Source organism: Apostichopus japonicus, chromosome 8, assembly GCF_037975245.1.
Source record: "Apostichopus japonicus isolate 1M-3 chromosome 8, ASM3797524v1, whole genome shotgun sequence".
In the NCBI taxonomy this organism is placed as follows: domain Eukaryota; kingdom Metazoa; phylum Echinodermata; class Holothuroidea; order Aspidochirotida; family Stichopodidae; genus Apostichopus; species Apostichopus japonicus.
This window is the reverse complement of record NC_092568.1, coordinates 24,548,640-24,561,377: the sequence shown is the minus strand read 5'-3', so window position 1 is coordinate 24,561,377 and position 12,738 is coordinate 24,548,640. Positions and strand designations below refer to the sequence as shown.

The 12,738-nt window shown below is 35.6% G+C and overlaps 1 protein-coding gene across 1 annotated transcript; it reads left to right on the top strand.

Annotated features, from left to right (window-relative positions):
• Positions 1-21: 21 nt before the first annotated feature.
• LOC139971171 (tubulin-specific chaperone E-like) lies at positions 22-12,647 on the top strand. Its single transcript, XM_071977413.1, has 14 exons — positions 22-293; positions 1,140-1,224; positions 2,585-2,770; positions 3,804-3,883; positions 5,097-5,196; positions 6,753-6,855; positions 7,318-7,394; positions 7,805-7,903; positions 8,637-8,766; positions 9,057-9,206; positions 9,975-10,128; positions 11,156-11,281; positions 11,924-12,015; positions 12,349-12,647. Exons 1-14 carry the CDS (start codon positions 164-166, stop codon positions 12,439-12,441), a joined length of 1,605 nt encoding a protein of 534 aa, XP_071833514.1. The 5' UTR covers positions 22-163; the 3' UTR covers positions 12,442-12,647.
• Positions 12,648-12,738: the final 91 nt, after the last annotated feature.

Sequence of the window (12,738 nt, the reverse complement as noted above, 5' to 3'; positions counted from 1 at the left end):
AGATCTAGGCTACCGTACGCGTACCGTAGTTACAGTAGTCTCTCGCAATAAGAACGGTCCAAAGTATGTTTCTTATGTGGTTTCAGTGCTCTAACTGACAGACATATGAAGCTAAAACTTCGTGCTCACATAAATGATAAAGTGCTAACTACTCGAAAGTATTATGCCGGTTCAAGCAGAACAAAGTAACGAAATGGAAGGTTCTAAATTGCAGGACAACGTGAACAGGCGCATTTGTAATGGCGATGATATTGGGACAGTAAAATTTGTAGGTGAAGTTGCTCCAGCAGCAGGTAAACAATTAAAGATTATATTCATTACTATAAAATTTTAGAAACGGTATTAATCATCTAATGGGATCTAACCTACTAGCTAATGTGCAGTTTCACTATGGGGCCTAAGTTAGGTCAAGTATTGGCTGACATGTGATTAGTTGAGGATATGGCAAGGTCGTTGAAGACAACCCCAGCTTAGGTGGTAATGCCTAATGGGGTCTTCCCAAGAAACAAATATGAAAGTTTGGATGTGGAATGGTGCATTCTAAGCCTATGAATTAGGTTTATACATGCAAGGTTGGTCTAATAACTGGTTACTTTAATGGTTTGCTTTGGGGAGGGGGTTGAAAGCGGGAGGGGGTGTACATGTACACACCATCCCCTGGATCTGGGCCTGATGCAGGGTTTGTTATCTCCGAATGGTCGGTTTAATAAGCATTAAACATGGAGATCAATGAGCACCCCTTATTTCACCAACGATCTGGTAAATGACCACCAGCGCATCATTTCTTTAATCGATGATGGTTTAAGTAAGCACCAGAGCAACGCTAAGTTGAACTGACCATCTAGTAAAATTGTAAGAGCCCCTCCCAACTGAACTTCTGATCAGGTGAATAGCGCCTACTCTGCCATATTAAATGTTCAGAAGAATTTCTTTTCTCAGTCCAGTGTTTTGAATGAATTCAATGATGAATTTGCCCATTAACTTATGGGGTAGTTAAACACTCAGTGGTATCAGACTGCTTTAGACATAATATTAAAGGTTTTGGGATGTTTTGTTAGTTTTGTTGTCTCGTGTGGTCCTTAAAATGTGCCCTATTTTGTACCAAACTTTATAAGAACTGTTCTGTTTGTTCTCACCAGGTATTTGGCTCGGAGTAGAGTGGGACGACCCACAGCGAGGGAAACATGACGGCTCTAGAAATGGAATACAGTATTTTAAGTGCAGGTAATTGGTTAGAAATAAAGCTAGGCCGATGGCCTGCTTGTGTTTTCTTTATTTTAAAGAAGAACTTACATATTATTTATTTTTTACCTTCCAAATAGTGTAATATTGTGACGAGCCCGGCTCCTCCGATAGTGATACTATATCGGGACTCGCGATAGAAAGGTACTGGGATATCTTGATGCCGTATTTATGCTTCTTTAGGAGATGTCTCGAACGGGCGAAAACAATGAGTTCACAGAAAAACAATTTGACGAGATAGGATTTGATTAGTGATTCGGTATAATTTCTTCTCTGTCGATTCTCTTTACAAATAAAACTAAATTACAATGATTTGACTTGACTCCGTCAATTAACGAAGCGACGAACTGATGACGGAGTGATAAATTTCTGACGGAGTGATAAACTTTCGGCCCCATGCCCTTTTATACCTTACTTCCATAAAATCCCTCTGCGCACAATCAGTAGGCAGCCAATAACCTGACCATCCTGTATTAACTTAACGATATAAAAATAAGTGCGCTGGCACTGATCTGCCCTGATTGGTTGGGAGTTTGGGAGTCCATCCCCTTTCTATGGAAACTTCCATACCACGTGAGAGAACCTTCTCGAATGTTCCACAGACATAATGGAATCTATTTTGGGAAAAAGGCCCTGTACCAAGATTCAATAAGATAGTTAAAACTTCTCGTGGGAAAACTGAATCCATGACCTAGATAAATACGTAAGAGGCCTGTAAGGTGTCTCGATGGAGTGTTTCGGTAACATCAAAGAGATGGTATCACTATTTCATAACAATAGATTGGTACAGGTAAGCAATTAGTCGCAGAAAACGGACTAGGAAATTATAAACAAGATTTGAACAAACAACTTATAGTTATAGTGTAGACTTAAAAGGATGTTTGTCTATTTCTAAAAGCATTTTAACAAATCAACAACCAAAAGTTTTTGGAAACTGGTTCAGTATTTTTGTGTTAGGGTAAACTGTACACTACATTGTCAACATTTCAAGCAGGTTAAAATTTTGTATACAATAAGGTATTACTAAAGTCCTTCTAATTATCAACAGTGTTTAGTTTCTAGTTTCTCAAATACACATTGAATGACTCCCCAATTATGTGTGATATGTGTCCAATTCTGCACTTAAAAGCTAGTGACTAGTGTTGTAGCATGTTGACCTAACATCAAATACAAAGTTTTTGGAATCTGGTTTAGTATTTTTGTGTTAGTATATACAATGTACACTACATTGTCAACATTTCAAGCAGGTTAAAATTATAACATGTTGACCTTTTATACATCAGATACAGGAGTAATTATTACCATGGGCCAGTTATAACAATTCACATATTTCTTTTAACAGCCATCCAAGTGGGGGTTCATTTTTGCGGCCAAACAAGGCGGACTTCGGTCGAGACATTGTCAGTGCTTTCAAAGAGAAGTACATTCCCAATGACATGGAAACCGGTGACATTGATGAAACAATAATGTCTTTAGGATCCAGGACCATCGAGATGGTTGGTGCACAGAAAATCGCCACCAGACAAAGGTATGAACTTTGGAAGAGCTGTAATTATTGTAAATTATGTGTATCTCTTCCTATGGATGGTTTTGAGTTTACTTTTATTTTTCATTTGTAATTCAATTTTTAAGTATGAGCCGAGAAACTGTTATCAGTGCCAATAAATATATGAAGTTTGTAGTAGATTTCAGAAATAATTAATAAACTTTTAATCTGACAGTAGTATTCAAGACGAATTATATAAAATGCATCAAGACCATCAGAATAGCAGTTTGATACCTTTATAAAGAGTGACTATAAGCACAAACTTAATGTTTACATGCGATGGAATATTTAAGACAGTTTATGTATCAGCATGGCCTTAAGTTTTGATGGGATTAAATTTTAAACATTGAAGGATGGTCAAAGAAAAGAGTCTGATAATTCTCAGGTTAGCACTTCATTTAATAAAGCCAGCTCCTCTGAAGCAATGCAAAGTAAAATAGGAAAACATAAAAGTTTTATCAGCTCAAATAACACTCAAGTTTCTCTAATATTTTTTTGGGTGTCCTGTTGTTAATACAAACTTAAAAGAGTTTTGTTTCATATAATCATAGAGCAATTTGTAAAACTGATCAAACAGTTTTTTTAATATCATAACAGGTAAGTCTGGATTGAGAAGCTGGTGTTTATCATCTAGTTGATATGAAAGGGACAGTCTGGAAATTCTGGATTTTTTGACATATTTTAAAGATAAATATCTTGCAAATCAGAATAGAAACAAAGCATTAATATGCACACTAATTTTCTTGTTTTGTTGGGCTATGGTATCAAAATTAATTTTACGGCCCTCATCGTAAAATTAATTTTCAACTTGGAAGACATATTATAAATTAATTGATCTGGCTGGGTTGATTTCATGATGTAAGCATTATTTGTAGAACATCAAATATGAATAGCCATACATTTAATTTGACAATGTTTTTGTTTTCTTTTTTGGTAGTTTGTTGGCAAAGTAAGTCTACAAATTCCTTGTTATGTAAAGACTTAACTAAATGTAATTTCTTTTAATGTACTACAGCTCATTCAATAATCTCACAGAAGTCAGCCTCAGAAATGAAAGAATCAGCATTGCAGGAGAAACCAGTCTTCAGGCTCCCAGTATCCTTTCCACTTGATAATCTGATGTTTTGTAAGGGGACGAATAATTTTTTTCCTGATTTCATTACATGAACATCGAAGGAGGTCATATATGCATGGTAGGATTGCCTTATGTAATGTAAAGATTTTATGCAATTTGGTGTAGGTCAGAGTTCATTTGAGGTCACCAGGGATCAAAACTTGAAATCCTTGTAAACTTGATATCTCCAGATAGGGAACTTGATTTACTATGATATTTTGCATGTGGCTTCCTTATAATCAGTACAAGAAACTTTTTGTTTTTGTAGGAGGTCAAAGGTCATTTGGGGTCATCAAAAGTCACACATACCTTGTAAACATGGTATCCCAAGATTGGTTACATTATGTAGCTAAATAAATTGCATGTTTCTTTCGTATAGTGAGTACAAGAACCCTATTATTTTGGTTGGACTTCAAAGGTCATTTGGGTCAGCAGATGTCAAACTATCAAATGGGTCTCATCAGGTTTACTATTAAAACTGCAAATTAAGATCTTTGTTACTAGAGTGAGCATAGAAAATATATTCCCAACAACAAACAATGGCCCTCTGTCTTTCTTTCATCGTTTCGGTATGATGTCACACGAGTCCCTGTCATCAAACCATGTAAGCAGTGACTCTGTTTAGATTTATACTGCTCTCCATCTATTAACTTCAGCCAGGGTTAGGTTGCAAACTACTCTTGTGCTGCATATGTAATGTACTTAAATGCAAGCAACCTCTGGAGGGGTTTCCCTCTGGTTAATATTTAAGGTAAACTTCATTGTAGCTCAGTGTTGTGGTACTTGATGAATCCTGGAGTAGACATAGGGGTGGAAGAGGAAAGAAGAGTCTGATTTGGTTCTAATCAAGTCAAAATTAATAGATTATGATGGCTTGAATCACAAAACCTGTAAAAGCTTATAAATAATGATTATACTAAGAAATGATGATTAAAACAACTAAATGTCTCTGTGTGTCTAGCTGTGCTGTGAATCCTCTCCAACTCTCCCCGACTTCAGACACAAATGCATGGATGTGCCATGTTCTTCAACTACCCAGTTACCATGGAAATATCATTGGGAATTGTAAAGATGATGGTTCCTTTTCATACCTACCATGGTCTCATTTATAAGATGGACCAAATGTCTCTGTTAACACTGTACTGTATACAACATGCTGTCTAATATTTGGACCTTGATGACAAATTTTGACAGATGTGAATGGTTTGAATATATCAAAGAATCTTGTCTCATCCTGGGAAGAACTTTCAAAGATAACGAGACAGCTGAAGAAACTTCAACGTCTAGACATCAGGTTGGTTGATAGTTTTTTTATTCATGGAAGTATATTATGGTGCTTCTCTGTTGGGTGGTTATATGCAATCATGCTTATATTAATTACTAAAATACCTATAAAACTTAAACAAAGTACAGATTTTTGTCAAACAATGAAGCAAAGAGGGAAGGAAGTATTAAGAGACAGTTTGCCTTCTTCAAAATGTCTGTGTGAGTTAATGCAGCTTAAAAGACCTGAGGTGCTGACACTAGAAAGCTCTGCTTCAGAGGCCGAGAAGACATACTGAGTGTTAATGAGTTAGATTCCCCATCTGAAGAAGATTCTGGTGAAATCAAAAGGTTAATCCCTCTAAATGTTATACAAAATGAAAATATATTAATAAAGGCTACAATTGCTCCAAATGCTAAGTTGTAAGGCTTCCAGTCATTATGTGAGCTTTCTTAATGTGAATCACCACCATGACCTACACAGGCTTTTTGAAGTAGATAAGCAATATGTTATATTATATCATGTATTTGAACAATGGAAAAACTGACTAGAAAATTTTAAACAATGGAAAAGAGCAAAGTAATTTATGGCTAGAACGGGATTCAAATTTCTTTTTCCATTTATGTTGTTCCTTAGATTAGAGTAGTATGTAGATTAGACACAGGATATGGAGAGAGCATCTTAAAGCTAGCTTTAGCAATGAAAACCTGTGCAAATGGTGATGTACAATTGACGGACGCAGTACTCGGTAGCTAGCCATGATCTAAGGCACTAGTATTAAAGCAGCATTTTGCGTTGGGTCGCTTTTTTCCACTTTTTTAACATGTGCATCGATTTTTTTACATGTATCAATCATAAAACAGCTATCTAAGATACCATCCAAGTTTCACCCTGCCAAGAGCGTTAATTAGCGAGTAATTAACGATTTATGTCGATAAATGAGAAGAGTGTCCTCGACAAATTTCACAGTTAAAATTAATCGCATACAATTCCGCCAAACCCACTAGTTTGAATTCAACCAATCAGAGATGCAGGTTTAGTTATGAGCCGTTGCTAAAAATAGATTCAAGACTTCGCGTTGGTTGTACCAGGGAGTTGTTATGCAACTCCCTGGTACAACTGCCATATAGACTGTACACAAATCAAGCGTGGTGTTATATTACGTATCTGTCAATGACGTTCGTAGTGTTTAAATATTCATATTATGGGCGAGGTTTATTGGGTTCCCAACGGAAAATATCTTGGAGAACAACAAAGTTGAAAGTTGCAAATTTTTCGACTTTTATGCCACCATTTGAAGTAAAATATAAATAGATTAGCTAGTTATGTATGTCGTTATGGCAAAGTGGAATCAGTGAGGTTGAGAAAAATCATAGAAAAGGACGCAAAATGCTGCTTTAAATGGTTCAATGTATCAATTTTATATTTGTCCAGCTGGAAATTCAGGAATCAATTTTAAACAGAGGTCTGCATCAGGAAATAAAGTAATGTTTGTCACTTCTTCTCTTGTTTCAATTTCTTCCTCTTGTTTTTTTTTTTATCATTTCTATGATGCTAATAATGTCCCCATTTTCTTGTTCTAATAGTGAAAATAGATTGGTCATTCCCTCAGAACCAGCAACTTTGCTACCTCATTTCTCATCTCTTCAAGAGCTTCTCTTAAACAGAGTATCGATATCATGGGAAGAGGTAAACCTGTTTTAAAGTATGTATTTGTTTTATTTTGGTGATGGAAAGCTTAGAAGAGAAAAAAGATGTGCAGTCAGAACCTTTTGTAGTAAATTAAGTACCCCAAGTTTGAAAGGGCTAATTACTTCAGTAATGTGTTCCATTTGTTCTCTCATATTGACCATGAAGTTGTCTACCTAACTATCCTTGACTTAATGGGGCTTACATGTAAGAATGATTTTCTTGGGGTATTGTAAGACTCTACTTAAGGGGGAAGGGGGGGGGGATGTACTTCAAGTATTTCATTCTTAATTCTTTGTGAGGAGGGAATAGTATATCTCTGAATATAGCATACTCCCTTTCTTGGACTCCTCCATCAAGGGTTTTATTTCTTACTCCTACTGTTTCATAAAACCGTAAATTTTCTCTGTGTGCCGGCAGTAATCGATGACTTTATTTTTGCTGTTAACCCTTTTCTTGTAGCTTCTTGACTGTGCTGTGATGTGGCCTTTGTTGAAGAAATTAGTCGTCTGCTTTAATCATCTTTCCCCTCTGAAAAGGTTTGTTTCTTGTTTTTATCATTCCTTTTAATCTGTTTTATGTAATATTTATTAGAAAACAAATTAGAGACAACTTGAAAAAACTCAATGTTGAGGATTTTTTAGGGGTTTTTTTTAGGAGAGGAATTGGCAATGTCCCAACTCACGAGATGGAAATTTACCTAATGATCAGGATTTCTGAATAATTATGAAGCATCCCTTGTTGCTCATAATATATATTAGGTAGACACAACCAATAGAGTAACCAAATGGTTGAGGTTGCTTGTGGGGGGGGGGGGGGGAACAGTTTGTTTCAGACTTGTAAGTGTTTCAAATTTGACAGTATAGTGAGAGTTCTTTCAAATATTCCCATAATGTTGTCTTCCTTCACAACTCTGTAGTGTACGTTTCTAATTCATTGTAATTTTAAGGGAGCCGAAGACATGCCTACAAGAGCTCGAGCTTCTTAACTTGGAAGGGAACGATATCAGCAGCTGGGATGAAGTATTGACTGTTGGTAGACTTCCAAAGTAAGTTTGTTGGTACCGAATGTTCACCTTCCTGAACATAGACAGAAAATATTTAAAAAGCTTATATTCTGATTGCTTCAGATCTAAATAACCTACTAATCTAAGGGATTAACACTCTGAGTCATTCTAATGTACTTTAACGTTAAGAATAAAACTTTTAAAGCCACTTGAAAAAGTTAGCTGGCTTTTGTCAAGGATTTAGTCTCCTCTTATTCCAAATTACTCTCTCTCTCTACTGTAACTGGTAACTGGTGTAGAATTTATATTTGTCAATCAACTAACTCCTCAATCTAATTATTTATACTGCATCCATGGTGGTACTATTATAACTAAAGAAAACAACCAACATTCCTTACAAAAGACCCTCGCAGTTGTCATTCATAAATTTGAGCTTTGAACGGGCATTTTACTTTTGTATCAGCTTGCTGTCTGGATGTGTAGCTATTGGAGAACAGAAATATAGTATTTTTTTGATCACTACTCCCATTTCACAGCATGCACTGTTTTCCATGATCAGTTATCTAAAGGTAACATGTTTGGTGAAGTACAATGTTAATGTGAATTTATTTTCCTGTTTAGCATTAATCAATTCCCACCCGTCCATATAACCTGCACAGGCTACAGTTACCTGTGTGTATGTTAAAAAGCTATGAGAGCAACTCAGGGAAGGATTGAAAGATTTGCCAATTATTTAAAAAATAGAATCATCTCTTTATTTCCTTTCCTAATTCAGATTACAGACCCTAATCCTGAATGCAAACAAGTTGCCAGACATCTGTTTTGATGATGCAAGCCCTCGTGAACGAACACGATACTTCCCACAGTTGAAATATATCTCTCTTAATCACAATGAAATCACGGAGGTTAGTTGCATGCTCCTTTTCTGATGTCCTTTGCGTAATCTGTCAGTTTTTGACAGGATAAAAGTTGAAAGGTAGTTGCTAGGGCATTTGCTCAATATATGAGTAAGCTTTTCAAAAGCATGATAAACCAGTTGTCATTTGTAAATTGTTTCTTTGCATTTATATGCAATCCTTTCCACAAGAACTTCCCCTGATTTCCCCACACACATTCCTACTGTCACTATTTATAACTTTTGTCCAAATGAAAACAAGTATCGTAAGTCCAATTCGTTTCATCTTCTTTGTTGTAGTGGACAAGTATGTCAGAACTTAATAAGCTGGAAAACCTTGAAGAATTGTTCTTCAAATGCAATCCCCTTACCAAAGAAGTACCACAATCAGACGTCCGTGGAAAATTGATTGCCAAGTTACGGAAGCTCAAGAAGTTCAATAACTCGATGGTAGGTCAAATTCTAGTACTAAAGGGAAGGGGGAAGATAATGAAGAATGAAGTTTGTTATGGGAGTATTATGATGTGGTATTGGACAGGGTTCTATAGGTATCTACATCTTATTGGATTAACTGTCAAATTCAACAAAGAATTTGTGCAATGGTAAACGGCATGTGTATGTCTGTGTGTGTAATGCCTTACCTAGAAACACACAATCTCTGGAAAGGGCTCTTCTGTAGTAAAAGAATCGTATTGTATGTGGTGAGGTTCAAAGGTCAGTTTGAGATCAGTGAGGCACAAAAGTTGAAACATTGGCCAACTTTTAAGCACTGAATCACAAGAACCATAAGCTGAACAAAGTTTTCATGTCCATTGAAGCAGCTCTTACAGTAGGTAAAATGCTTACATTGCTTTAGTGGATGTCAAGGGGTATTTCAGTTCAGCAGAGGTAAAAACCTGGAAACTTTGTGAACATTACATTGAAGAAGAGAAATGCCTATTAAAGTTGTTATATTGACCATGTGGCTTCACTTTGGTGAGAAACAGATACCATTTTATTTTTATGAAGTCATTTAGGGTCAGCAGAGGTCAGATTTCAAAATCTTTCTTGTTAAAATGTCCAGCATGGTCAAAACCTTAGAACTTTACTAAACTACATCAATACTTATAAGTTACTAAAATGGTCCATTGCACTTACATGATATATAGCAATTTGGAGGGTTGCCAACCTGGTTTTAAAAGATCTTTTAAAGAGATCTTTTTGTTTTTTTTGACTCAGGTGTTAAGAGGAGAAAGGAGAGGAGCGGAGATAGATTATTTAAAGCAGAACTGTAAAGAATGGCTTGAGAGTGGAGGCAGCAGAGATGCCAATAATAGTCAACCAAGTGAAGCTTTTGTCACTTCTCATCCTACATATGAAAAATTATTGGAAAGTAAGTAACCCCATAAAGTAGTTTCAGTTAAGTTCACTTTATTTCTGTATAAATTTGATATAATTTATATATGAGGAATGTTAGGAATAAAACTTCAGAAAAGAAGAATGAATGCAATAAAAGTTAAAACAGCATTAGTCACAGAGATATGATAGATCATGACATATGCATTAGTAAACGAAATTTAGTATCAGAAAACATCAAAGAGGTAAAAGGTTCTAGTTGTTTGTGTTTCATAACCATATTCCACATACCAACAGAGTAACTCACGATACTAGTGTAGAACAACTCTGATGAAGTTTATTTCTCTAACTGAGAATGGGTGCAGTTACAAGGCTATTAAGTCTAGAGAACAACCATGAAAAACTACCTCTTTATGTGTGTACCCATGTTTGAACCCTAGGAGGGGATCTTTCAGGGATTACAAAATGTGGGTGAATAGGGCGAAAGTGAAGTTTGGTGATATGGTAGTGCAGAGGAAGATCTTTAATGAGAAGGTCCTTGATTAAAGCATAGTTGTTAAGCCTAATAATTAAGGAGGTAAAGTAAGTCAACTGGGGAGTAGAGAACAACCATGGCAACATTTGGCTCAATTGTTTAGATGCACAGAAGGTTGAATCAGGTATACCCTGTATGACAGAGTGGTAGTTTTGAACTAAGTGTGTGTTGATATTTACCTGGCAGAATTAAAGACTTTGTAAATAAATTTAAACATATCTTTTGGACATCAAGGTAGTGAAACTATCAATACACTTTCTGGTCAAGCATGTTTAAAAGATGAGAGCAGGTACACCGGGAACACATCCAGCTACTTCCTGCATTGAGTTATAATTTAAGCAACTGATTGTCCTAATGTCTCTCCTATTTCAAAAGCCAAAAGAAGACTGATCCACATACTTCAACAAGTTTCAATTTAATTGATTTCTATTAATGTTTGATTTGTGTTTAAGGTAGTTATAATATCAGATAGGAATCTGGCAAATATTTTGGCTGATTTCATAGCAATATTTTCTGTGATCGTTTACAGTTTATGGTGCTCCAGAAGAAAGTGAAACAGTTGTAGAGGCAAAGGACCTAAAGAGTACCTTAATAGAAGTATTCATCACTTGTCCTCAAGATCCCTCAAAGAAGCAACTGAAGAAAAAGCTACCAGGTAAAGGTTTGAGATACTCTCTAACAATATGTCAGAAATTTTTAGGGAACATTTGCAATAAACCAAAGCAGTAGTAGTTGAATATGAAGCTATTCACCAGCTTCTGTTTCACAAGATTTTGACCGATTCACACAAGGAATTTCTGTAGGACAAAATAGGGTTGTCATTCCTCTTTGGGTATCTTTTGTGTATATGAGGCAACAAGATAGTTTCTGGAAAGTTTAGTTATAATTTGTTAACCAATGAATTAACATTCGCAATTAGCCTTGGACACATGGGCTGACATGATCATCATCATTTCAAATTTGTGTTCACGGATTATTTTAGACTCAAATTTTAAATTAACTGTAATCAACTTTGTCATGGACTATGACCAATCAGCATAAAACGTTTTGCCTAAAGTCATCTTTTAACTGTTATCTATTTGCATCTGTAGTAGTTGCATATCTCTCCGGTGTTATGTGATTGCAATAGTTGAATACTTTGGCACAGAACATAATTGTTTACACTATTGGAGTGCACTTTAATTCTGTATGAGGAACCACATTTGTACTTTCAATTCGGAGGGATACTTACAGTTGGCCATTATTCAGTTTATACATATATATATATATATCCTTTGTCATCATTCTTTATTCACAGCTGCCATGGAGCTACAAAAATTGAAGAGTCTAGTACAGAAGATATATAAAATAGCTGTTTGTGAACAGAAACTTGTCTACACAAGAAAGGAGGTTTGTGACATCTTCTCTTAGCCCATACCCTGTTCGAATTGCATTAAGTTTGGAAAAGCAGAATACAAAGTAACAATGCTGCTACAATAACATGTACAGGGATAAGCAAAATGTTTCACAAATGAAAGCATGTATTTTGCTAAGGATTGATTTATATTTTTACTAAAATCCAAAATTTGGTGAAGGGGAAAAGTAAACAAAATGTTAATACTGTCCAAATTATCATTTGGTTTTGATTCTGCCTGCATGTTGAAAAACCAAAATTTGTTGCAGGGAGAAAGTGAACAAATTTGTTATCAACTTTTTCAATATTATTTGTTTTTGATTTTGCAGAAAGATGGTTATGAAATCGAGATGGATAATGATCAAAGGCCGATTGGTTTCTTTGGAATTGAATTTGGAGACACTATCCTAGTAAAGTACTGACAGAACAGAAAACAATATCAGGAAGGTGACACTACGCTCTCCGCTAGCCGTGATTAATCTGGAATGAAAATAAAAGCTTTTCTATCTATTAATGTTGTTAAGATTTGATATGAGATGTTTCAATGTTATTGGTCTAAGGCTCTAAGCTCTTCCATCTTTGCTTGCATGTATACGTTGAATATATATGTACGTGTGGTACATCTGTATGTAGTACACATCTTGGGCATTTTTGCATGGCTCAATGTAACTGGAAGAAGAATATTTAGTTTTATTTCAATCCAAACACCATGCCCTCCG